Below are 26,595 nucleotides of genomic sequence, written 5' to 3' on the forward strand. Positions count from 1 at the left end.
TTATAAAATGTTATGTGCCATTGTTTCTCGATTTTTTGGTTCTGATTTGAAAGGCTTTCCCTTTTCCAAGATTATAGTTATTTATAGCTCCTGTATTAGAATTTTACTTGACATAAATGACTTAAAGGAGAAAGGATTTATTTTGGCTCCCAGTTTCAAAGCGTTCCGTCCATGGTCCTTGTCTCTGTTGGTTCGCAGCAGCAGGTGGATGTAGTAAAGGCTACTCACCTCATGGCCACAGGGAGCAGAGGGGGAGGAAGGAAACAGGGACCAGGTAAAACCTTCAAAGGCACTCGCCCAGTGACTACTTCCTCCAACTAGGCCCCAACTCCCAAAGTTTCCATCAACTCCCAAAATAGACCCACCAGATGGGGACCAAGCCTTCAACACAGGAGCCCCACCCATGAAGGGGATTTCTTAACACCTCCTTTTAAAAGGAGGCTCCACACCCTTGACAGTACTGACATTGGAGGCAGGAGAGTTGTGGTTGTAGGGGCCATCCTGTGTGAGGCAGAATGTTCAGCAGCATCCCTTGTCCCAGTCACTAGTGAGAGTAGTTTCCCTCTCTCCAGTTGTGATCATCTAAAGTCTCCAGACCTCATCAAATGTCACCTGGGAGGCAAAACTGCCAAATACGCACTATTTTGAAAATCACTGTTAGAGTACACGTAGCTGCATTTTAAATTACTTTTACATTTCATTTTTGATTCAGAAAAATTTTATTTCAGTTATAGGAGATAAAGACCCAGTTTATTTATTTATTTATTTGAAAGGTTCTTGCTATGTTACCCAAGCTGACTTCAGACTCCTCAACGTCTCACTAGCTGGGACAACCAGCCCAGCTTTATTCTTAACTAAAATTAATCAACAGTCCAATTTAATTCATCCTGATATGAAAAGCCACTTTTGCCAAAATTGAAATCTTCCTGTATAATCGAATCTGCTTCATTGTTCTTTGTTTCCTTTCTTTAATTTTCCAGTATAAAACTTTTGCACTTTAATTATAAACTTCAAAATGTACTTAAATATTTAGAACTTCCTGGTCTTCCCTCACTGCCAAAATTCTTCTCTTTCAGAATTTCCCTGGCTATTGTGAGATGCTTAATTACTATGAACTGTGGCATCTCTTTGTCAATTAAAAAGTGAAACAAAATACAAAATATCTATATATTATTACTTCAATAGCAATTGCTTTGAATTTAAAGATTGGCTCAGGGAGGCTAAATACCTTTACATAGCTTTTACTATAGAATGTTGCTAGAAAGAATAAGTTGCCCTTTAATTTACTTAAGTCTTCTTTTATGTCCCTCAGTAGGGTTTTAAAGTTTTCTTCATAAAACTTGCACATATTTCTTGTTAATTTTATTCCTGAACATTTCATCCTTTTATTGCTATTATAAATGGCTCCTCTACAGCTTTGGGCCGAAGTAATGGAGATAAATGGAAACATGTGGAAGGATTAACCATTTGATGGAAAGAAAGGTAATAGGTTGGAAACCGCTGAGTATTCTGAGGGTCTTACTTTTACTCACTAGTATGTACCCACTCCAAACAATATTTAAAGAAAAATCAGGACACATTGCTTCTGTGTTTATAATAATAGTAGTTTGTTGCTTTTTACTCTGTCAGATGAGCTTTTAAGCTAATACAAAAACAGGCTGGGGCTATGGGTGTACTCAGTGGTAGAGCATTTGACTAGCATGCATGAGGCTTCAATTCAATCCTCAACACACACACACACAAACACAGACCCCAGTACCACAAAAAAAAAAGGTAAGAATGATGAATACTTCTCAAGATTGTTTTCCAGAATAGATACAGTAAGAAAAGTGTTTACATACTTCCTGGCATGCTGTATACAACAAATTATTATATTCTTTTTTTGCAGTACTGGGACTTGAACTCAGGACCTACACCTTAAGCCACTATACCACCCATTTTTTGTGTTGGGTTTATTTGAAATAGCATCTCACAAACTTGCCCAGGCTGGCTTCGAACCATGATCCTCCTGATCTCTGCCTCTGAAATAGCTAGAATTGCAGGCGTGAGCCACTGGCACCCGGTTTATTATATTCTAGTTACTAGTGATGCTTTTAGCCTCATTTTTTTTGTTTAATAAATACTTACTTGGTACCTATGATGGCTAGGCACTACAGTAAGCATATAAAGATTTAACAGTGATCATATATTTTTCGGGGTTGGGGGAGTCAGAAGGAGCAAAGCAAGTTAGCAATCACATAAGCCAAATATTTTAAAATTGTGATGTTATGGAAGAAATGAAGAAGGTTGAGTTGAATCTGTGGTCCTCAGGGGTAATCTCTCTCCCCCATCCCATTTAGGTCCCCTCAGGGGACACCTGGCAATGTCTGGAGACATTCGTGTCTCTCATAACCTTTGGGAGGGAGGATGATACTGGCAAGCACTGGTTACCCACGGGAATGCTGCTGACATCCTACAAATGACAAGACAGCCACCATAACAAAGAATTATCCAGCCCCAGTATCAATAAGATTGTGATTGAGAAACTCTGAGCAAGATGGTGGCAGTTTAGATGGTGGCAGTAGGGACACCTAACTTAGGATAGGTAGTCAGAGAAAACTCCTCTGAGAAGGTGAGATTTAGGCCAAGCCTTTACTGGTAAGAAACTGGCAGAAATGCAGCAAGGGATAAAGAAACAACCCAGACAGAGGGACTTGAGAACCAAAAACAGCAATGAAAATCCCATTACATTTGTGTGTAGTATATGAATACCCACGTGGAGAGTAGATGGGAGCAATTACCAGGCCTTTCATGCCTCATATTTTTTAAATTAAAAAATGGGCGGGGGGTAATAGTTCAGTGTAGAATGCTTACCCAGCATGCAGCAATCCCTGCCATCATCCCCAGCAAAAGGCACCAAAAGCAGACAGGTTGCAAGAGGGCCACTTGTAAAACTGGCAGAATTCAGACAGCAACCCTGCCGGTGTCCAGATCTTGGTGTCCTTGATGTCGTAATCTGAGGTCAGCCTCTGCCTTAGTCACCCATCTGACCTTCCAGAATAAAAGGATTTCCTAGAGATCACTTGATTTGCAACCAGATAATTTATGTCCAATACCCAGTTTTATGCCTTTTAACTATGCCATGATACGGTGTATTCTTTAAGTTTTCTTGAAGAAAAAATTAGCTTACACAACTAGTTTAAATAAGTGTTCCATAAACTGTAAAAGCATGATACAGACATGGATGTTGAGAATAAAGGAGATACAGGCTGAATTCAATGAACTGGTTTATTTTTGCTCTGTTCCCTGGATTCCAAAACCCACCCAGGTAGAGAGAAGGACTCCCACAAAGGAGAAAGAAGGGTGGGGAAGTGCAGACTTGGAGCAAAGTGATCAAAAACCAAAGTAGTAGAGCCAGTTACATTATTCACGCAGGGAAGAGGAGGAGAATTATTCTGATGGGTTGATAAAATCACCACAAAATGGCTGCAGCCCAGCTTCAGGCCTGGAAAAGACAATGGTCGCTTCTTCAGCAGCCAGCGCCCCTGTGATCTGAGATGTGAAATCATTTAGGTCTCTTGTGCAGTGCTCAGAGCACAGCAGTCTGGATATTTTATGAAAATATCTACCTTTCCAGAGACTAGAAGCAAAAGGGATCCATTCCCCTATCAGACCACAGCACCTGACTGAAATCACACCTAATGAATTGCTTAATGGAGGAATGAAATAAATACATCCTCCAGTCATTTGATGGACCTGGTATAAAAACAATAGGTGCACTTATTGATACACTTTTCTGGTTTATTCATCTGTCCAAAATTCTGCCATTTGAGTTTTTTGCCTTTGGAAAGGTTTGCTGGCCGTGAACAGTAACTTTATAAGGAAGCTATTTATTTCTTTGCTTGGCCTTGAGGCAGCTTCAGAAGATAACACAACAAATGGAACTGTGTGTGCCTGGAAAGAGAAAAAATAATGGTGAAAGAAACGTTTATCAGCACCCCCCCCACACAAGCAACGGACAACGTCTCAAGTTTTACTCAGGCAATTTCCCAATTCAATTTGCATTCATATGAATTCAGCAAATCATATGTGGCAAATATGAGTCCGTAAATACATACGGGTTTTTTTCGTTTAACACTGGAAAAATCTTAAAAGCCGTTGGGTCAGTTTTATGGAGAGGCCCTGGGACATTTAGGGAGCAACAGAGCCAGAAGTGAAATTTGGTTTTCCACTTCGAGGAAAGCAAATAGAAAATATCCTAATTAATTGCTGGCATTCCGAGGTCATTTTCGGGGGTTATTTTCAGAGTTGTAAAGACCCCAGGAACTTTCTTCCCAGAATGCATCAACAGTCCAAAGCTGCCAACAAGCTTGGCTGTAGCCTTGGGAGTGAGGTGGGGTCCATGTGTTGGGGGGAGGGGAAGGCATAAGGCTCCTTGTGTTTCTCTTTGGCGTTCCCGCCAGCTGCAATAACCGCTTCGATATGATTTGCTCGAGCAAAAGGCCGGCCCCCCAGCCAAGGTGAGTTTTAAGTCTCCACCTTTTCCTCCTCCTAATTTGAAAGAGGCTTTTAATTCTCTCCACCCCTCCCCCTTGCCTTGTAAAGTTTGTTTTCAAGCTGTAAACTCGCTTTCCATCTCGGTTGCCTGAGAATCGCATTCATTAGCCAAGTTTACGTAGAGGAAAGAAAAGCTACCTTTGTGTACCTAAGGAGAGCCATCGCGTGGCCAAGGATAAGCACCGGGAAGGAGGAAACATTTTCATCAGCGCTGCGCAAGGTGGCCGGGGGCTGGGTTAAAGGGACCAAAGGCGTGGTCCAGGCATGGCTTCGAAAGTCGTCCAGGCAGCCCCGGCCGCTTTCGAAGTTAGCAAACAAAGCGTCTCCGCAGTAACCGCCCGGTGGCAGACCAGGCTCCTGCCACTCATGCAGCCGCGTCCCAGACCAGCGGCGCCCGCCCCCAGCTCCTCCTCCCCGCGTCTCTCCTCCCTCCTCTCCCTGTTTCCCAGCGGATATGAGCCACCAATCCCAGCAACAAACAACCCTTCAAATGAAAGAGCTCGGCGGCCTCTAACGGGCGGCGGGGACGCCGGCCCCCTCCCTCCGCGCGCCACATCTGTCCCGCATTCGGCCACAGCGGCCGATTCATCTGCAGCCAGGCCCGGGAAGGAGGTGCGCTCCGGGTAGTTGCAGGGTAGCTTCCAGGATGGTGGTTTTTCCCCAGGACCGTGTCCCCCCACCCCCACTCCGACCTCCCCGGGTTGTTTTAGATGTGTTCTCTGTTATGTGCCGAGCAGTAGGCAAACTACGGAAGGGAAAAAAAATCGTAAGGTTACTACCTTCTTAGAGTGACGCTTTTCCCCTCATTGATTCTTTTTAAGTCCTGTAATTGGAAAAACCGCCCATGATTTTTCAACTCTGGCTTTAACGCGCTCTCCGGGCGGGGGCGTCTTTGGGAAGGGGACGCGGGGGAGAGACTGGCTTTAATTTTCAGTGTAATCCTAAAACAGAGGCTCCAAAGTCTAGCTAGTCAAACTCTGGCTGCCGTAGTCTTCCTCGGGTTTAACTTCATTTCCACGGAGGTTTCTCCTGCGGGATCTCCACCGAGGTTACAAAACACCAGCACAGAGCCGAAACTGGAGACCCACAAAGGCGCTGATGTCCTCCACTAGGCTTAGTTATGTGCAGTTTCTTCCTTTCTTTCCTTCTCTCTTCTCTCATTTCTTTCGTCATGGAGAAAGTCTTAGTGTAACATTTGACAATTCATCTGCTTTGCTTCTGAACTACCGGACATATCCACGCGAAAAATAGATCCCGAGGTGGGGCATGCGTGTCTTGAAATCAGCCAAACAGTATCTGTTCTTTTTTCTTTTTTTAAGAGGGATTTCATTAAGAAACTCCTGCTGGAGTCCTAACTCTCAACCAAAATAAACCTACAGGAACATGTGTTTACTTAATGGCTAGTTTCTGTTTGAAATACAGAAGGGGAGGAGGGGTCCCCTAGCGGGTTTAAGTCCTCTAAAAGTAGGCACTGTTTACTGAAACGGATGAGCAGTCACGGCGTGGTCTCCCCTTTCCTATAAAGGCGGCAGCTGCAAGGGTTTGGGGGTGGAGGGGTCGGGCTGAGTCGCTGTGGGGCGGGTGCGCGCCCCGGCAGTCCCCAAGCCGAGACGTTTAAAGAACATGTGAGCATGACAAGTGTCTATTCGCAACGTGTTAGATTTCGAAACTGCCTTGCAATCCAATCCGGAACTCGTAGCTCTAGCCCGGGGGAACAGACATTCGCCTAGGGTGCCCATGGCTCATCTCCCCCACTCCCCCGCGCCCTCCACACCTCTCTCTGTCGCTAGAGGAAGAGTCCCGGGAGAAGGGTGCGCCGCGCCGCGCCCGCGTGTCAATGGCAGCCGCGCATTCTGAAAGAAGTTGATTCTTGTCCCGAATACTTTTCCTCTCGTGCCCCGCCCCTTGAGTCAGAAGCGGCTGTCTTCCGCCGCTTGAGTAGGGACGGTGGAGTTTGGGGCAGCTGTCAAAAACAAGAGGGGGAGTCTTCTCTTCACGGGGGTGGAGGAGGGGAAGGGGGGAGTCCATTTTTCCATCTGTTGCAATTTCCTAACAAAACACACTTTGCTATTCCGGGGAAGAAAGACCTCCCAGGAGAAACCCGGGACGCTCGGCTGGTGTCTCCGCCGTGGTGCGAGGGATGCGGGGGGCGGGGGAAGGGTTCGCGCGCGGCAAGCAGAAAAGATAATGTTTCTGGGCTCCACTATCCCCGCAAGGGACGAGTGACAGCGGGTGGCCGGGTCCCAGCAGCCGCAGCGCCTGGTCCCGGCCACTCGGGCTGGAAGGTGTGGGGGAGGGGCGAGGCGGGGGGTGGGAGAAGGAGGGGGACGGGGCGGGCGGCTGGGGGCGGAGGCAGGACCTCCTGTACCTTCCCTCCTCGCGTCTCACTCTGACAGCGCCGAGGTGCGCCGAGCAGGGCCCGGGAACAAAGGAGCGGAGTGGGGAGGGGAGCGAGTTGGGCGAGGGAGAGCCCCCGGCCGGTTGCCAGAAAGTCCCGGCTGGAGGAAGCCCAAGTGTCACTTGAATTCCACCCCAGGAGCAGGCGCCTGGGATCCGTGCGCCTTGTTTAGCAATAACGGCTGGAGCACGTCCTGTAAGTTACCGGAGAGTCGTCGGTGAAGGAGGACGATCGCTTAAGCCTGTGGCCCGGCTCCTGGACCCTTGAAACCCCAGCCTCGCCACGCGCTGGGAGAGGAGTTCCAGAATGAAAAGCAAGAAAGGTAAGGTGGTCGCGGGCCCTGCGCACCCAGCGCGCGAGTCGGGTGGAAAACGTGCCGGCCACACCGCGCTGGGCTCGGGGCGAGAGTGACTTGGTGGACTTTTCCGCCCCGGGACTCTGAGACTGGAGCGGTGGCCGTTTCTCTTTGTTGGGGCAGTGTCTGGAATGGCAGTTGCTGTTTTCCTTCTAGACACAACACGAGGGGCTGTTGTGGGGAGACGAGCCTCCACGCTGCTGGCACGTTATCAAGTAACACGCTCAGCGCCTTGTTTGTGCGCCTCCAAGTTTCATTGTCTGCCGACACCCCACGCTCAGCCTAGCCGCCGCGTGGCTTCTGACTATCTCGCCGTGGAGTCTGTATCGAGGGAACCCCGCACCTCGCTTTTCCCAGGGGATCCTTGGCGCGACTGGGCCGCGCGCCTTTGTCTGAAAGTTCGGTTATAGGACCCCTACTCCCCCACCGGGCCCTGGTACTCTTCTTTAGCTATGTGGTGTTTTTCACAATCAAAGGAATATGATCCCAGACCCCCACATCGCCCTCGGGTGTGCACAGCTTTGGAAAGCTACATTAAAAAATTACCAGTCTCTGAAAGTTTTCCCACGATCAATTTGGGGCAAGACGAGGAGTTAGGACACAAGGCCAGCAGCTTAAAGCGGCGTGCAGTCAAAATGTGTCCAAGTGTGACAAGCAAGCTGGGCTGTAAGTGCAAAGAGCGAGGCTGTCATTGTTTCCACGAAGGGTGCTGGAAGCCTTACAACTAAAACTTGCCTTCAGTCTGGTTTAAAAACAAAATACACGGTGTGTGTGGGGGGGGGGGGGAACACCCTGAAAGGTCAAAGACTGTGAAGTCCCTTTTGAAGTTAACTTTTGAGTCCCTGCTGGGAGGTCCCCCGAGTGTTCCACCGTGGACTGGAGTTGGCTTTTCTGTTGTGATTTATGTGGAGTGGTTCAAAACAGAAGTTAATCGTTGGGGGAAGCAGCGGGAGGGGGCGCTGCTGCGCATGCCCAGGAGCTTCCTCGAGTTTGTAACTCCACATTCTTCCAGACCCAGACGCGACTGCATTTCCAACTCAAGATTCTAGGGGGACTAGCCGCACACCCAACGAGGTCCCTTCCGCTGCGTCTCTAGAGTTCTGTTGATGTGATTGTGTGGGAGACCAGAAACACGCAGAGCTTCCCATTGTCCCCCAGGCTTTCCCAGCGAGACTGAAATGAAACGTGAAAACCCAGGTCACTAGGTAGTAGGACTCCTGCGGAGCCCTCCCCAAGGGACCGAGTGAGAACGAGAGCCCTTAAGGTTGGGGACGTTTAGCTGGGCTCTTGAGACAGCTGGGGCGCCTCTGTAAAGCCGCGTCGCTCCCTGGTGGGGCTGATAGGTCCAGACCCTTAAGGGAAAGTCCTCTTGGTTCCGGTGGCGCCCGCCGCCCTAAGTGGGAGTTCTGGTTTTGCAGAGTGGTTTGAGTACACGGAATGCAAAGATGGGCTTCCGCTGGGGGCGAACGCTCGCCCCCCCCACCCCCATTGTTCGGACTCGGGTTGGCTACCCTCCTCCCCTTCCCCGTCCCCACTCGCCCCCTCGCCCCTCCCCAGTGCGCCCCATCCCCCGCCCTGTTGGGGGTCTCCTCCAGAACGCCCCCTCCCCCAGCCGAAGACCCGGGTTGGGACTGGTAAAGGGGTTCGGGGAATAGCCGCGGTTCCCAGCCTTGGGCGTGCTGGAGTCCCACGATCAGCGCCGACTCATGGAAACAATGAAAGGTGACGTGTTGGAGGGGAAACTTTGCGACTGCTCCGCGGCTCGTGGGGGGGACGAGACTGCGGGGGTGGCCCGGGTACCTTTCCCTTTTTAAGTTTCCCTAGCACATGGTCTGGGATCGGGGACAGCCTTGAGAGTGTGGGATTTACAGCCCCATTTCGAGTTCCTCAGTGACCTGGAGCCCCGGAGGTCCTCGGTCCTGCCAACTCGTACAGTTAGTTTGCTGGCGAGTTTCAGTTGGGGCTGAGCAACTCGCAAGAACAAAAGCTGCTTGCTTTCCTCCTTGGGCTCCTCCCTCCTCTCTCCGCGAGCCTCCGCCGCCCTGCCTCCCCCGGCCTCAGACTACCTGGGAGGGGAGAGCTTCCCGGTACTTAAAACAGGTCCCGCCTATTGTCTGTCTTAGAAAAGGCTGGACATCTTTTCAAGTTTCCTTAAAACAAAGACACTTTCAACTCGAAGGGGGGGGGGGTTTAGTAAGACTGATGTGTGATAATGATGTGTCCTGTTAGGAAGTTGAACATTAAAAGACCTACGTTGGTTTAAAAAGCAGAACAAGGCTCAGTGTAGTCTTTTTGCTTTCAGTTTATGGTCGTGTTGGATTCTGGCTTTAGGATCACTCTGCCTGGGTCCGCCAAGCGCACGGCGGATTCAGTGACTTGGCATTAAGTTTGGTTCCTGTTGCTTCTCCAGAGCGCGCATTCAGGCTAGAAATGTGTTAGGTTGGGTCTGCTTTTTCCTAGTTAAACTTTTCCTTTGGTCTGTTTGCTTGATTCTTTTCTGTTCTTTAATAAAATGTTTTTAAAAGCCAACATCACCACCACTATCCCCTCCTCCAGCCCCCACCTTGATGTTTCAAAACTATTTAGAAAAAGAAAGTGCAGCAACGGGATTGCTTCTCAGAGCCGTGGAAGCCACAGGCCATCTTGTGACTTTCTAAACAACATTTCCTTGTATGTGGAATGGAGTAAGAGGCTTGTGATTCCGTGCGCCCCCCCCCATCACTCCAACCCCTCCCCCGCCGCCCAACCACATTTTTTTTAGAGTGTAAGCAAAGCAAGGCGTTTGGAAACAAGTCGTAACCGGGAAACTTTTCAAAAGCTGTGTTACAGTAGGAAATGAGTAACGAGAAAAAGTCTTTTTGTTTTTCCAAGTTGAGCCACAATCAGGAGGGAGTTTTAATGAAAACAGTCCTGACAGCGGCCAGCGTGGTTTAGCTGCAGTGAAATAGCTGGCCGTCGCCAAGGCTCTGAAGTCCTCACTTCCTGTTCCTTAGGCTTTTGTGCACATATTGGAAATAGCTGTTAAGAGGTCCAGAGACCTGGCATTCTTTTTTTTTTTTTTTTTTTTAAGCCAAAACAACTGAGAACAGTAAAGTCGCCCTGCATTTGGGTGTTGCTTAACCGAAACCTGCTTTGTGTCACTAACCTATTCTGAAAGATCTAGCTGTTTGTCAAAGTAAGCAAGCAGATCAAAGGGCAGCTTCGGGGCGGGAAGGGGGGGGGTTGTTTCAAACTCTGTTATTACCAACTTACAGTTGGAAATTCACTATTCATTGAGCAAATTTTCACAATTTTTCTAGATTATAAAAAGGGAGGGGAATGATTGCCTTGAAGAATGTCAGGTTTTAAGTTAAGAGAGTTTCAACAAATTGCTTCATTCAAATTTGCTTTAGTTTTTCAATTACCTTGACATATGTTTAAGTGTGAGGTTTCCTTAGTTATCAAAGCAAGTGTGAAGCAGGAACTCATTTCTAATTTAAGAATTTTTTTTAATTAATAGTCCTTCACCCAGATTTCAGTATGGGTTTTGAAAGTTTCTACTCAGCGGTGAAAGCAGTTTCAGTTGTAAATGTGCCCTTTCTTTAAACTTTTTTTAGAAAAAGTTAATTAAATCTGCAAGGCAGGGAAGCTTAAATGTTTGGCAGTTAAAACGTGGATTCTTGCGTGGTTTGTTTCATGGCCGTTTGCTATGCCTTGAGCTACGGTGAATTTGCAACATCATCCACCTCTTTTGTTAGAACTTGCTCTACTTTGTCTTCGGAGCGTTTTTTGGTTTGTTTTTTTTTTTGCCCTTCCTGGAAGAACGCCCTCCCTACCTTCTGCCCCCTGCAGTCCAAAACTAAGTGTGTCACCAAGAAAAGTCAAAAGCCAATTGGTTAAAAAAAGAATTCCTTTAAAATGCATGCTGGGATGTGTCGCTATGAAGAATATTCTGTTTTTATTTTCTGTCACAGTAAACAGACTCAGTTAAGATTGTGGCATTATTTCATCCAAAAATACATGCTACAGAGAAAAATGGTATACAAAAGCAAAAGATGTATACCTTTATTTCCCTAATAAAATATTTTTATTGGCATTTTTCAAGCATGGTTTTAGTTTTATGAATTATAAATTCTAGATTGTCTTCAAAAATTATTTCTTGAGTCATTTAGTTGCCTCATAAGCTTTGAAAAGTGGGATTAATAGCATTTGTTACTTAATTTTTTTAGGTTTAAGATGATGTTTACATGTAAAAGTCAGGCTGGTCTGAATTTTCATTGAACTCTACCTGATTTAATATATTCTGTAGCTTGTGAATTCTTAAAATTTCTGGTAGGATTGAAGTACTTAGCACCAAAAGAGCTTCCTTTGGAGGGTGCATATTCAATGTTCTTTGTCACCTAAGAATTTACGACTGAACTGCTTATCGGTAGGTAGTATTCTAGGTTCATTTTAGATTGGCACTGAAATTTAGAATAGCTTTACATTTATTCAGTATTAGGCATCTTTTGGCCTTTTACTAAAGTGCTAATACTAGAAGAATATTTGTGAAAATGTAACAAAAAGTGTCTAGGACCTAATTTTGAATAAATGCAGATAAGAAAAAGAAGTGACTGTAGTATTAGCAGAAAAATTTAGCAAGCATTTCACCTTGAAAGATTAAGTATATAATTTTCCCTTTTTACATCAGTGAAAAAAGTACCATCCTACTTTTTATTTTAAGCTTTCAGTAGGAGGAGGAAGAAAAACACAATGTACATTTTTCCTACTTAGCAGTGACCTTGAAGAAAAAGTTGTGAGACACTGGGGACTGCCCAGCACCCTTCCAGTCTGAAATGTGGCAAGTTAATCATGTTGAGTGCAGTTTGACTTTTCTGATGAGGGACTCCTGACGTCATGCAGAAGGAATGTGAGAAGTTAAATCCTAGAGGATAGCCTCTAGGAATGAGCAGGTGACACTTGGTTGAGAGTCTACTGTGAGAGTCAGTCCCCTCTACTTCACATGGACTGTAGTTGAGAAAGCACAATGACTCTGAATGGTCACAATAAATGAGCTTGGCTAGTGACAGCTGGCCTTTGTCCTTTCCCTAGGTGGTGTTGCAGCCTCAGGCAGCGAGACTGAGGATGAGGACAGCATGGACGTTCCCCTAGATCTTTCCTCTTCCGCCGGCTCAGGCAAGAGAAGGAGACGTGGCAATCTGCCCAGGGAGTCTGTTCAGATTCTGCGGGACTGGCTTTATGAACACCGATACAACGCCTATCCCTCAGAGCAAGAAAAAGCATTTCTGTCCCAGCAGACACACCTGTCCACGCTACAGGTAAGGAGAGGGAGCACAAAAAAGTCTATGCACGGTCCCTTCCCTCCCTGCACCCTGGGGGTGAGGGAGAGCCCTTATGATTGCTAGTGAGGCACTGTATGTACTACTGAGCTATACCCTGTGTCCTATGCACACATTTTTCCTTTTTTTTTTTTTTTTTGGTGGTACTGGGGTTTGAACTTGGGGCTTCAGGCTTGTTAGGGAGGTGCATTCCTGTGTGTCAAGTGTTTAGACTCCTCCCCCTACACACACTCCAAAAAGAGAAAAAGGACTATCTTTTCATTGTAAATACTATAGTGCTAGAAGCTAATAACTGGCTAGAGCACACACAGAAACACTTGACAGTCATCTGTCAGATAGCATTTCCTTTAATGCCAAAAAGAGACTTCCTTTATGCAACAGACATAAAAAGGTTAAACCTTACTCCATTGCCCAGGAAACTGGCTTGATATTTGAACAAGGACAGACCTCAGTGAGGTAATTCATGTTAGGTCTGTTGACACAGTCATCTGAACTGGGAAAAATCAGTTACTGGTAGGTGTGGCACTTTTCATACAAGAAAGGTTTTCCTGTAGTTGATTAACTTCAATCCTGGGGCAGTAGGTAATAGGTTAAAATGGGGAGTTAAAGGTAAACCTTTCTCCCTCAAGTCATTGTCAGGTATTTGGGAGTTCATACCTCTTTCTCCCTCCTGAAAAGGACCAAAAGCAAATTTATATTAGGAGAGGAAGGAGGTTTTATGGCAGGAGGCAGGTCTGTTTTTTGCCTAGGCTCATAATTTGGAGTAACTTTATAGGTCTAGATAAGCCTTTGTAGGCCTCAGAACCTGTTTGCTGAGTGAATATTAAAGCATACCAATGTGATTTCAGGTCTGTAACTGGTTCATCAACGCCCGCCGGAGGCTTCTCCCTGACATGCTGAGAAAGGATGGCAAAGATCCCAATCAGTTCACAATTTCCCGCCGTGGGGCCAAGATTTCTGAAACTAGCTCTATGGAGACCACGATGGGCATCAAAAACTTCATGCCAGCTCTAGAGGAGAGTCCATTTCATTCCTGCATGGCTGGTCCCAGCCCAACTCTAGGGAGGCCGCTGTCTCCTAAGCCATCATCCCCAGGATCAATTTTGGCTCGCCCATCAGTGATCTGCCATACGACTGTGACTGCATTGAAAGACGGGCCTTTCTCTCTCTGCCAGTCGGTCGGTGTGGGACACAACACAGATATGCAGCAAATAGCAGCCAGCAATTTTACAGACACCTCTCTCATGTACGCAGAGGATACTTGTAAATCTGGACCGAGTACAAACACACAAAGTGGCCTTTTCAACACTCCTCCCCCTACTCCACCAGACCTCAACCAGGATTTCAGTGGATTTCAGCTCTTAGTGGATGTTGCACTCAAACGGGCTGCTGAAATGGAACTTCAGGCCAAACTTGCAGCTTAACCCCTTCTCCCAGCAAAACAGCTCTGGAAAAAAATATTGTCATGATTGCCGGGGTGATGACAAGAGAAGAATTGCATTATTTTATATATTTTTTTAATAATATTTGCACATGGGATTGCTAAAATGAAGCTTCCTGTTACTCAGACGTCTTCAGTGGAATACAGTCATTCCAAGAACTGTAAACTCAAGGCTACTGTAGAAACAAAGGGTTTTCTTTTGTAAAATGTTTCTTGGTAGGTTATTCATAATGTGAGCTATTTCCCAATATCATGTGATTTTTTTTTTTTCCTCCCCTGTCCCTTTTTTGTTGGTGTTTTTCAGACTGTGCAATACCTAGAGAACTGTAGCATCTGTTCATTCCTGAGTGAAACAGGATGCTCACATTACTGTCTTAATTAATAAATTTTCAGTTTTTTTTCAAACAAGTATGAATCTAGTTGATTGATACCTTTTTCATGATGTAATAAAGTATTTTCTTTAAAAGTTACTGTAATGCAGAGTATTTTGTTGCTAAAAACTAGGAATATTTGTGTGTGCAAGGCCCTGGGTTCAATCCCCTCCACTACCAAAAAAAAAGAGTAGGATTGTGGCTCCCCAACTGGGAAGTTGGGGGTAGGCTGGGGTATGAGTGGGGGTGGGGGAGTTACTAGGTCTTTGAAGATCCATACAAGCCAGTATGTATAAACAGGATGTGTGATATTTACTCTTGACAGGAGGCATAACAGGCCCTTGAATCTTCAAGCCAAAGGACAAACTGAGATGAATCACTTCATCATTGTTTACCTAGCCACTAAACCCTTAGTGATGTATCCTGTGTGTTTGAAAATTGGGCCACATTAAATGAAAAGTCTTGAAGCAACTGGTGTGACCTGCGTTTTCAGAAATGAACCACACAAACGGGTTGCCCTTTAAAACAGCCTTTGTTCAGGGGTACAGCTAAGTAAGGCCTTTGCATCCAAATGCAGCATTACTTTGTAAAGAAATCACTGTTTAAAACATTTTAGGGCTGGTAGAGAGGCTCAAGTGCTAGAGTGCCTGCGTAGTAAGCATGAGGCCCTGAGTTCAAAGCCCAGTACCACCAAAAAAAAAAAATTTTGAAGTGTTCTTAGGCTGGCAGATTGGCTCAAAAAGTAATAGTGCCTGCCTAGCAAGTGTGAGGCCCTGAGTTCAAACCCCAGTGCCACCAAAAAAACAAAAAAAAAAAACCCACATAAAGTTTCTAAAATGATGAAATAGTTAATGAGTTTCTGTCCATACTGGTATTTAGTTAGGTAGTCATTTTCCAAGGTCTTAAGTCTATAAAAACTGGGTATATACAAGAGGAGATGGTTGGGTTACACAGTTCCTTACAAAGCCTACATGGCCAGAAGGGCTTGTGTCCCTTTCACCTGTCACATACCACTAAGCCATTCTTAGTAGCCAGGCTTAGCTTCTTTGAGGGTAGTCATGCTCTTTATAGCTCTGCCCAGCTATGAATTGTCCGAAGTTTGAGGGCGCATCACAGCTTCGGTATTTAAGGAATGTAGAAATTTTTTCCACATTAATTTTGCAACCCTTTCTAGAAAGTCTCTATTGTAGTATTATAGGAAGGGATAAATGCAAGGCTTATTTTATTTTGGTAAGTGAAAAACTGACAATAACAACCCAGAGGTGTTAAGACAATGAAGTGAGGAAAAGGTGTGTTCCAACCAGTAGGAGTGGGATGCTGTTGGAAGGCTCTTAGTCTGGAGTGGGTTGGTCCTACCTCCAAGCAAACAAAGGTGAATAAAAATCATTGGTTAGCCTTCAGTGGTTCACACCTTTAATGTCAGCTATACTGGAGGCTGAGATGGGGAGGATCTCAGTTTGAGGCCAACCTGGACAAAACGGAAGACCTCCATCTCTAAAAATCTGTGCATGGAGTCTGTCATTCCAACTATGATATGGGAAGCATAAACAGGAAAATTGCAGTCCAGTCACACCTGAGCATAAATAAGAGACCCTATTTGAAAAACAACTAAAGCTAGAAGGGCTAGGGGCGTGGCTCTAGTGGAAAAGTATCTGCATAGCAAGTGCAAGGTCCTTAGTACAAAAAAAAGAAAAAAAAAATCGCTTGCTTCGGTGGCTGGAACAAAAGTCAGTTTTTTAATCAATCACACTTAAAGGGGGAGAAATGGACCAAAAAAGTATGAACGGGGATAGAGCTCAGTGGTAGAGTTCTTGTATAGCATCCAGAGTTTGATTGCCAGCAAAAAAAAAGGGGGAAAAAAAGAAAAATGAGCGCTTCTTGAGTTTAAACCCCAGTACCACAAAAATATCAAGGGTCAATGACATCCAGAGGTTTTTCAAAAAATAAAGCAATTTAATGTTTTATATAATTTTCTCCTTGAGGTTGATATAGATCTTGGTTAATAATAGATGATAAGCCATTATTTTAAAATAGGTAAATTAAATCAAAAGGTAATGTATAACTGCTCATAGCCCAGCATCATGGTACATATCTACAGCCCCAGAACTTGGGAGGCTGAGGCAAGAGAATCAGGAGTCCCACTGGCCATGGCTATGTGGTGAGATGCTATGTCAAAACACAATAAAGAGGGCTGTGAAATGGCTCAAGTGGTAGAGCGCCTGCCTAGCACTCTGTGAGGCCCTGAGTTCAAACCCCAGTACCACAGTAAATAAATAAGTAAACCTACTCATACCAAAGCCAAATAGAAATTATTTTTATACTTACTATTTACATCACAAGCCCTTTTAATTTGCTTACTTTTAAACTATTTGTGCTTTTGTGTTTAAAAACATCTCAGAGCATATACAATTGGGTCTTGCTTTTTGTCTAGCCTGAGGATCTCTGCCTTTTTACTTAATGTGTTTAGTCACTTTACACCTAATATGGGAATTCAATTCACCATTTGCCTTTTTTTCTTTTTCTGTTCTTTTTTCCTGTCTTGTTTCATGGCAGTTGAATATTTTTTAGTTCTTTGTCTTAATATTCCTATTGGCTTGTAAACTATATGTCTGGCTTTTTTTTTTTCTTGAGACAGAGCCTCCCTCTGTAACCAAGGTGGCCTGAAATTCAACAGTCCTCCAGCCTCAGTCTTCCAAGTGCTAGAATTACAGGATTTGAGTCATCATTATAGGCTATTTCTTTTGAATGGTTGTTATAGGGATTACAACATACATTTAATTTATTATCATCTGAGTGTTAACACTATACAACTGCATGTTAAATACAGAACCTTACAGCAGTATAGTTATATTCTCTTCCTTTGGTTTTTATGTACTACAGCTACATACATGTTAAACCCAACAATACGACCTGTAATTATTGCTTAAAACAGGCTTGTGTTTTGTAAATAAGAGAAAAACTTCATATATACATATGAATATTTACCATTTCTAGTGCTCTTCATTCCTTCTTGCAGATCTCAGTGACAGCTGGTGTCATTCTTCTTAAACTTGAAGAACTTCCTTATCTGGGCACCAGTGGCTCAAGCTACTTGGGAGGTTGAAATCAAGAGGATCAAGGTTTGAGGCCAGCCGAGACAAATAGTTTGAAAGACCCCATCTCCAAAATAACCAAAGTAAAATGGGCTGGAAGTGTGGCTCAAGAGGTAGAGTGTCTGTTTTGTAAGTGCAAAGCCCTGAGTTCAAACCCCAGACCCACCAAAAAAAAAAAAAAATCCCTTAAGAATTGTACTACTGGCTGGGTACAATGTCTCACTTCTGTAATTCTAGCTACTCTGGAGGTGGAGATTCGGAGGATGGAGGTTTGAGGTCAGCCCAGGCAAAAAGTGAGACTTCCCTCAACAAATAAGTTGCACGTGTCATCCCAGCTAGGGTGACAAAGAGCTTGGTTTATCGCCTCAGCAACTCTCTTAAGTAGGACCATGGGCCAGCCACCCCAACTCCAGCAAAAATGCAAGACCCTGTCTAAAAAGTAATGAAGCAAAAAGGACTGAAGTGTGGTCCAAACTGTAGCATGCAAGTGCAAGGCCTTAAGTTCAAACCCCAGTACTACAAAAAAAAAAAAAAAAAGTTGGATTCTGCTGCCTTCCTGTGAAGAGTTAATCAGAGTAACTTTGGCTGGTCTGAAACTTCACTCGGTCCCCTGAAGTTCTTTCAGTTTCCAGCTGACATTCGGTGGGCCACCAGGTCTCCCTTCCACAAGTTGAGATGCACCATCTGCTGCTCCCTCCTTACCAAACTACCTCTCTTAACTTTCCCAAACTTTTTTTAATTTAAATGTTATCTTTGAATTATCATGCATTAATAACGTGGAAATCTCACTGTAATAATTCTACATATGACTACGCTGCACTTTGAACAATTCCACCCCTTCTGTTATACCCCCATTCTCCCTCCCCCTCCCCCACTTTCCAGTGGCATTTGGTGGGTTTCATTATACTGTCGTCACACATTCTTCCATCCTCTTCTCTCCTCAGGAGCCTTCATTTCCTTCTCCCTCCTCGCACAGATTCCCCAGACAGTCCCCCGTATACATTCATGTCTCATGTCCCATTATTATTATTATCACCATTGTTGTTCTAAGTTCCACAAACGAGCAAGAACATGCAATATTTGGCCTTTTGAGCTTGGCTTATTTTGTTCAGCAACCCTCTTAACTCTTCTACTGTGCCCACCCCTGTTTCAAGCCACTAAGGCTACAGCTTATAGCCACCCCTGGCCTCCTGAAGAATGAGGACTACAAACTTCTACATCTCTTTTTTTTTGGGGGGTGAGGGGCAGCACTGGGAGTTGAATTCGGGGCATCACACTTCCTATAGAGGTGTTCTTACAGCTTGAGCTACTCCACCAGCCCTTTTTTGTGATGGTTTTTTCAAGATAGGGTCTCAAACCACAATCTTCCTGATCCCTGCCTCCTGAGTAGCTAGGATTGCAGGCATGAGCCACCGGTACCTGGCTCAAACTTCTACATCTTAAAGTTCCAGCTTCTGCACACTTTTTGGCAACCAAGCCTCTATTAGCTTTTAATTAAGTATTTAGTTCATAGTTTATGGCTGTAACCTAGAGATGGATTAGACTGGAAAAGAAAAAGTCTCCACTATTACTAGAAAAAAGAGTTTTACTCTAGTTACTTTGAAACTCTAAATCTGTTTAGATTTTGTTTGGTTTTGACACAGGGTCTGGCTCTGTAGCTCAGGATGGCCTTGAACTCTGGCCTGTCTCAGCCGCTCAGTACTGGATTACAGGTGTGCATCACCACATCCAGTTTAAATTAGTGGTTTCCAAACTTACCTGCATTTTGCAATCATCTCAAAAACTTAAAAAAATACTAGGACTCAGGACTGGGAATTAAACAGGTTTGGGAAGCCTCTGACCTGAATAATTCTTTAAATTAGCCCTTGTTTCTCTTCTAAAGCACGCTATTAGGAGGTGATCATTATCTTTCCAGATTAGTAAAAAAGATAAATTTTCGTACTCTTTGTTTGGGCTTCACTATGTAAAGTCTAGCCCCTAATTTATAGCCCCTAAAACACTGCATTCATTTGCATCAAACCAGAAGTTAAAGTACATCTCTGGAAAGTGGCCAGAGAGCTAAAAAAGTGATTTTTAGAGATCAGAGTTTTAGATCTCATTAAATTCATTAACAGGAGAATGTGTCAAGGCTTGACCTCTGAACATCATGACCTATAATTAAAAATAGGCTGCCCTCTAGGCTGAGTTTTGTGATTCAGAGGCTGGAGAGAATATTCAACAAATGCTTTCTGACTGAAGGAAGAGCAGTTAGCTAAGAGATGATGGTCACAATAGCACAGCTAACAAATAAGGGAAGCATGATAAATTGATGAGTAAGAATAGTAACTCTTACAGGGACTTCGTCAAATGTCAAGGAAACAGGGTTTTGAATGAAATGTTTTATAGACACCAAATGCATGTGCAACCTTGGAAGTACTGTGCTCATGACTTACAAATGACTCAAATCCCATGATGGAAACTTACAGGCATTTAACTAACAGCATATACAGATAATGCAAATGAATCCACAGTGGTATTTCAGATAAATTTTTACCCTGGAAACATGGTCAACTTTTTGTTTTTTAAAAAAGAAAACATTCCAAACTATTGTCTTTATAAATAAAATTACTGAAACTTGAACACATTCACATTTGATAAGATCATTCAAATTTATGATCTTACGATACATTCAGGTTTTATCTCCTCTCAAGTTATTTCTAATCTATATATTAATATATTTTAATACTCCAAAGGAATGAATTTTCTCAATATAATTTTTTTTTTTTTTTGGTGGAATTGGGTTTGAATGCAGGGCCTCGAGCTTGCTAGGCAGATCCTCTATCTGCTTGAGCTACTCTACCCAACCCCTCTCCATATAAATTTTAATGTAAAACCATAACTAGACTGAAATACAGCAAAAAGATGGCCATTAAACTTTTACATATACCTTTTTGGAAAAAAATTGTTGTTTTTTTCCTGTTTTTCTTTTCCCTCTCTGTCTCTCTCTCTCTCTCTTTCTCTCTCTCTCTCAACTGCAGCCTCTTACTCCTTTTGACTTGTTACCTGGTCTGATCATCAATATTTTGTTGCTTTAAAGTTCTTTCTAATGGTTTTTGTTTTGGAATTTACTTGAATGATTCTGTGAAAAGCCAATAGGCACCATAGTCCCACTTGGTCTGCAGTTTTATATCCCAGGGTTTCAGTTACCCATGCTCAACCAAGGTCTGAAAGTATTAAATGGAAAATCCCAGAAAGAAACAACTGGCAAGTTTTAGATTCCATGCAGATCTGAGCAGCCTGATGAAATCTCCTGCAGTTTTACCCTGTGAATCACACCTTTACTTATTCACATGGTGTGTGCTACCATCCCTAGTTACTTGGTGACCATATTGGTTATCAGATCAACTGTTCAAGTAACCTCCATTTTACTTAATGGTCCCACAGAAGGCCTTTAGGATATGCCAGAGAGTAGTCATAAAGTAAATGAAACAGTGAAAGTTCTCAACTTAATAAGAGAAGAAAAAAATCATATGCTGAAGTTGATAAGATCTAAAATAAGAATCTAGCCATAAAATTGTGAAGAATGAAAAAGACTGCAAAAGTTACAGCTACAGTGTATAACAAGTGCTTGGCTAAGACAGCAAGTATTACATGTATGCATATACGTATGATAAAAAGTAGTTATATAGGATTTGGTACCATCAGTGTGTTCACACATCCACTAGTAGTCTTGGAATGTGTCCCATTTCAAATAAAGGGAAACTTTATTTGTCCTTGATTTATGTTGGTCGATTTATAAGTTTTGACTTATGGATGATTTGAAAGTGATATATGTTTAGTAGAAACCATACTTCCAATTTTGATCTTTTCCCAGGCTAGTTGTGTACTCAGTCATGATGCTGGCCAGCCACAGTGAGCTACAGCTCCCACGCAGCCTCACCATCATGAGGCTAAACACCTGGTCCTCTGCAGTGTACTGTGTTGATCATGTTTTTTGATTACATGAGATATTCCAGTTTATTTTAAAATAGGTTGTGTGTTACATTGCCCAACTGTAGGCTAATGGAAGTGTTCTGAGCACATTTAAGGTAGGCTAGTAAGTTACAATGTTTAGCAGGCTAGGCATATTTAAATGCATTTGTTTTCAGCTTATGATAGGTTTACCTGAATGTAATCCCATCAGATTCAGTTGCGAATCGAGGAACATTTGTATTACATTAGTCAACCTTTTCCCTTAGCCAATGTGTATGGTAAATGTTTTCTTTAATAATTTTTTACTGCTGTGCTTGGTGAGGGTATATTGTGGCATTTTCAAAGTTCTTACAAATGTATCATACTTGAATTCACCCCCTCCACCATTCTCCTTTATCTCCTCCTCCCCCCATTCTGGACTAGTTTCAGCAGGTCTCGTTTTTTCCATTTACATACATGTGTACACAGTATGCACACCATATTCACCCTCCTTCATCGTTTTCCCACCTCCTCCCCCCTCCCACTGGTACCAACCTCCCTAGGCAGGACCTGTTTTGCCCTCCTGTTCTCTGATTTTATAAAAGTAAAAAAATGACATTTTTGTTTGTTTAAGATAACTACACAGGGAGTTTTCTTGTGACATTTCCATGTATATATGTATTATATATATGGTTCATCTCCTCTATTTTTCTTCTTTCTACATTAGTCCCCTTCTTTTGGTGGTTTCAACAAGTTTAAAAATTCTGTATTCACAAACTAGAACACCATTTGTTTTAAATTTCCTAATTAACAGTCCTGATACATTAGCAGGCTCGATATAATCATTTCACAATTTATACACCAAAACATCATGTTGTATACCACAAAGACACTCAATTTCTATTTGTTAGTTGAAAAAATAAAAAACTTCAAACAAAAGAACTTTCAATTCAAAGACTTGTATAAATAACATGTTTTCTGGTATCATCTATAAGCCCAATATTACAATGAAAATATCAGATTAGTTTAGAAGGAAAAGATGCAATATTTATTAAACACTTTACATCATCATATTTACTGAACACCATCTGTACAAGTTTCATTTAGTCTTCACCTCCTTAATGAGAGATGTCATTCCCATGTATAGCTGAGGAAACTGAGACACATCTAAGTTCAGCCTGTCTATGGTTATCAGCTGTAATAGAGTGCTTTGCTCCTTCTGCAAAGTCACACTTTACATACACTATGCCTAAAATAAAACAATTTGGAAGCATTTGTAGTATACTGTTCAAAAAAGATTTGTAGGTTGCTTTGCCAGGCAAGTGCCTGTAAATTTTATTTTCCAAGTATTTCGACTTATTTTCCTGCTATCAAATTACTCCGTCCCCTCCCCGACTCCATTTCCTTTTGACCACATATGCTTCTTGGGGAGACTCTTGACACATCCTCCCAGGTTCCTAAGTGACTAACCAATGCCTAACATAATGAACTCCTCCATGCCAAGAAATCTGTTTTGTAGCTTCTCTGTATTAATTTAACAATCTATTACTCAGTGCATTTCATTTTTTCCCTAAATGTCAGCTTCCTGAGCCTGCAATCTTGGACTACTATCTTTTTGATGTTTTGGTTTTTTTTTTAAGTAAGTTTCTGTTTTTTTTTTTTCTTTTTTTTTTGAGTCTGAAAATCTTTATAGTAGCAACAGTCTACTCTCAAGCTTAACAAAAATGATGGATTTTTAAGCTGTATTTTCCCATATAGAGGTAAGGCAACAATGATGGCAGTTGCATTAAAAGGAGAGTAAAGGTTTATAACTACACCTTCCCCCAAAGGTCCACCTTTTTTTTGAAACAAAGCATGTACATTGATTGGAGCCAGACAGCTTTAATGGGGGTAAAGATCAGCTTTAAAATAAATAAGTAAGTAAATAAATAAATAAATTCCTCCACGCAAAGGAAACAGATCATAACTTTCCCTTCAGAGACCCAGCTACTGCAGGAATAAGCAGCCTCTAAGTTTTATGAAAGGATCACCACCTCCCGGCTTGAGGAAGAAAAGATTAGCTTTATTGGGCGAACATGTTGCTATTCGCAGGCAGGTGCTGCCCTGATTTGCCAACTCCGTGTTAATTTGAGCCTGCAAAGTTACCTTTGATCAGCTTTCTCAGAGCCTCGCTGGCTTCCCCAGTTGGCTCGGGAGCATCAAAAGAGCCGTAAAGCAGACTCTAATCTCAGCCTTCCTGTTTCTGCGCCTGCCCCCTACGTTCTCACACAAGGCCTGGTTTCCTTGAAGGGCATTGTCCACACTTATGGATGATTGTGCTAAACCCCGAGTCCACTGGGGCTTGTCTGCTTTGTAACTCAGATTTCTGCAAAAGAAGAAGCTGGAGTTGGGCCGGTTAGTACCGGCAGGTAGGTGGGCATTACCTGCTGGCCTAAAACTAGAAGCAACAGAGAAACAGCTCAGTTTGGAGGAATGCTATCATCAGGAATGCAGGTGTTAAGTGCAATATAATTTGTCTATGAAGAAGGCAGCCCTGAGATAACAGGTTTGGATAATACTGAGATCCTGGCAATGGATTGGGAGCTCTGATCAACAAACATACAATAATGTTCTTACCAAGACACATTTGCTTAATAACTTCATTATTTCCATACATGTACCCTTTATTATTTTTTCTGGTGGCACTGGGGTTTGAACTGAGGGCCTCCTACTTGCTTAAGCAGGCACTCTTACCACTTGACCACTCCACCAGCCCCTTTTTTGTGTGATGGGTTTTTCCAGATAGGGTCCTCAAGAATTATTTGCCTGGGCTGGCTTTGAACCTTGATCCTCCTGATCTCTGACTCCTAAGTACCTAGGATTACAGGCGTGAGTCACCACAGCCAGGCTTCCTTTATCACTTTTATTCCCCCTTTTTAAAACAGTTTTAAAGGGTTCATTACTCTGTTTTCAAACATGCATATAAACGACTTCAATCATATTCACCCCCATCACCCTCTTCTTTTGTCCTCTCTCCCCCCACACTACCTTCTTCTCTCACAGTCCCATTTTACACACAAGTCTTTCTTTTTTTTTTTCTTTACTATGTGGAGATTTTGCATATGAGAGAGAATGTGTGATATTCGGCTTTCTCAGTCTGACTTATTTTGTTTAGTATGATGGTCTCCAGGTTCTATCCTTTTTCCTGCATTCTTCATGGCTGAATACCTTCATTGTGTATATATATGACATTTTCTTTATCAATTCAGTGGTGATGGGCATCTAGGCTTATTATCAGATGAGGGACGAGGGGATTCCCTCAGCTTCCCAGTTCCCACACAAAGTCACAGGAGCTTAAGATCCACAATGAATAGAATTTCAAGGAGTCTCAACAAAAAGAGTCTCACAACATGGAAGTTTTCAGCAAGGGTTAATTCTAAAACATGGACATGTGATCTAGGCTAGCCCAAATACAAGGACAGTAAGTGAATTTCGGGACTTCCATTTGCCAGACATTCCCTCCAGTTTTCTCTCTCTCTTCATTTATGAAGAGTTTGCAGTTTATTAACATCTCAAAGAAGAAGGCTGATGCAGATAACTCTGTATGTCTCCATATTCTTATAACTTACCATCTGCAAGGAGAAGGTGATGGGAGCTTGCTGCTCTGGTTTTTTAGTTTACTTCCTCATTCTAAGTTGTGAGTCTTACATTTTTGATTTTATTATTTTTTATTTCCCTGTTACCTCATTTATTTATCCTACCTCAGGTTGATTCCATAGCTTGGCCATTGTGAATAGTACAAAAATAAACATGGGTGTGCAGATATCTCTATTGTACGTACTTTTCTTTGGGTATATGCCCAGGAGTGGTATAGCAAGATCATACGGTAATGCTGGTTTTTGAGAAACCTCCATGCTGATTTCCTTAGTAGCTGTACCGACATACATTCCCGCCAATGGTGTATAAGGGCTCCTCCCTCCTCCCCATCCTTGTCACCAATTGGGACAAAATGGCATTTCTACTGTTTGTTTTCTTGATGACTGCCATTCTGACTGGGGTGAGATAGAATCTAAATGTCATTTTGATTTACATTTCCTTTATAGATAATGATATTGCACATTTCTTCATGTATTACTGACCATTTGTAGTTCTTTCAAGAACTGTCTGTACAATTCATTTGTCTATTCATTAATTGAATTGTTTATTCTTTTGATGTCTAATTTTTGGTGCTCTTTATATATTCTGAGTATTAATCCTTTATCCAGTGAGTAACTAGCAAAGATTTTCTCCCATTCTGTAGTTTGTCTCTTAATTCTGATAATTGCTTCCTGCTGTACAGAAGGTTTTTAATTTAGTACAAGCCCGTCTATCAGTTCTTGCTTTTATTCCCTGAGCAATTGGAGTCCTATTCAGAAAGTTGTTACCTATGCCTATATCTTCAAGTGTTTTACCTACTTTTTCCTCACTAGTTTCAAAATGTTAGGTCTTACATTAAATGGATCTCTGATCCATTTTGAATTAATTTTTGTACAGATGAGAGATAAGGTCTAGTTTCATTCTTCTACATGTGGATATCCAGTTTTCCCAATACCATTTGTTGAAGAGACTGTCTTTTCTCCAGTATATGTTTTTGGTGCCTTTGTCTGATGCATGGGTGTGCTGTACTAAGCCACCGCAGATCCTAATTTCCTAAGGCATTAACAAATTAATTCTAGAAAACCTTAACAAGGTGAAAGTAAGAAAGGTTTATTTGCCAAGAAGAGAAAGTAAAAGCTGCTCTTTAAGCTGAGGGGTGCCTCCAGCAGCAGGATCAGCCCAATATACCCTGAGGGGTATGATGAGGCTCTTTTTATTCTCCTTGTCAGGTGCCCTGGTTCTTTATCTCCCCAGGGTAGCAGTCCTGGGGCTGTCTTTCCAGCTATTTGTAGGCTGAGGTTCACCACTTTCAGTCATTCTCAGAAACAGCTCCTCCTAAAATTCTGGTGATCTCTGTTTTAAGGCCACCATTCTAACTCTTCTTTTTATGTCTAATATCAGAAGACTGTAGCTGTGTGGGTTTGTTTCTGGATCTTTTACTCTATTCCACTGGTATACATGACTCTTTTTGTGCCAGTACCATGCTGTTTTGTTTTTGTTTTTTGGTGGTACTAGGCTTTGAATTCAGGGTTTCACACT

General features: G+C 43.0%; 1 protein-coding gene and 1 long non-coding RNA gene across 3 annotated transcripts; one reads left to right on the forward strand and one right to left on the reverse strand.

The window, feature by feature from the left end:
• Positions 1–3,253: 3,253 nt before the first annotated feature.
• On the reverse strand, positions 3,254–4,943 carry LOC141422509 (uncharacterized). Its single transcript, XR_012447120.1, has 2 exons — positions 4,675–4,943; positions 3,254–3,933 (listed from the first exon to the last, which is right to left on the reverse strand). It is a non-coding gene; the product is annotated as an uncharacterized lncRNA (long non-coding RNA).
• Positions 4,944–5,012: 69 nt separating this feature from the next.
• On the forward strand, positions 5,013–14,518 carry Tgif1 (TGFB induced factor homeobox 1). Of its 2 annotated transcripts, XM_020186554.2 has the most exons (4): positions 6,270–6,398; positions 7,073–7,256; positions 12,360–12,586; positions 13,456–14,518. In XM_020186554.2, the coding sequence occupies exons 2-4, from the start codon at positions 7,241–7,243 to the stop codon at positions 14,029–14,031; spliced, it is 819 nt and encodes a 272-aa protein (XP_020042143.1). In that variant the 5' UTR covers positions 6,270–6,398; positions 7,073–7,240; the 3' UTR covers positions 14,032–14,518. The 2 variants fall into 2 exon arrangements, with proteins under 2 accessions (XP_073926337.1, XP_020042143.1); XM_074070236.1 differs by lacking the exons at positions 6,270–6,398; positions 7,073–7,256 and adding an exon at positions 5,013–5,148.
• The last annotated feature ends 12,077 nt before the right edge of the window (positions 14,519–26,595 follow it).

The sequence above is a fragment of the Castor canadensis genome, chromosome 4 (genome assembly GCF_047511655.1).
Source record: "Castor canadensis chromosome 4, mCasCan1.hap1v2, whole genome shotgun sequence".
Classification (NCBI taxonomy): domain Eukaryota; kingdom Metazoa; phylum Chordata; class Mammalia; order Rodentia; family Castoridae; genus Castor; species Castor canadensis.

What these genes read in the sequence shown, in the direction of transcription:
- Tgif1 (XM_020186554.2), top strand. An exon ending in CACACCTGTCCACGCTACAG is followed by an intron (nt 12,587 to 13,455) that starts GTAAGGAGAGGG and finishes ATGTGATTTCAG; the next exon opens with GTCTGTAACTGGTTCATCAA.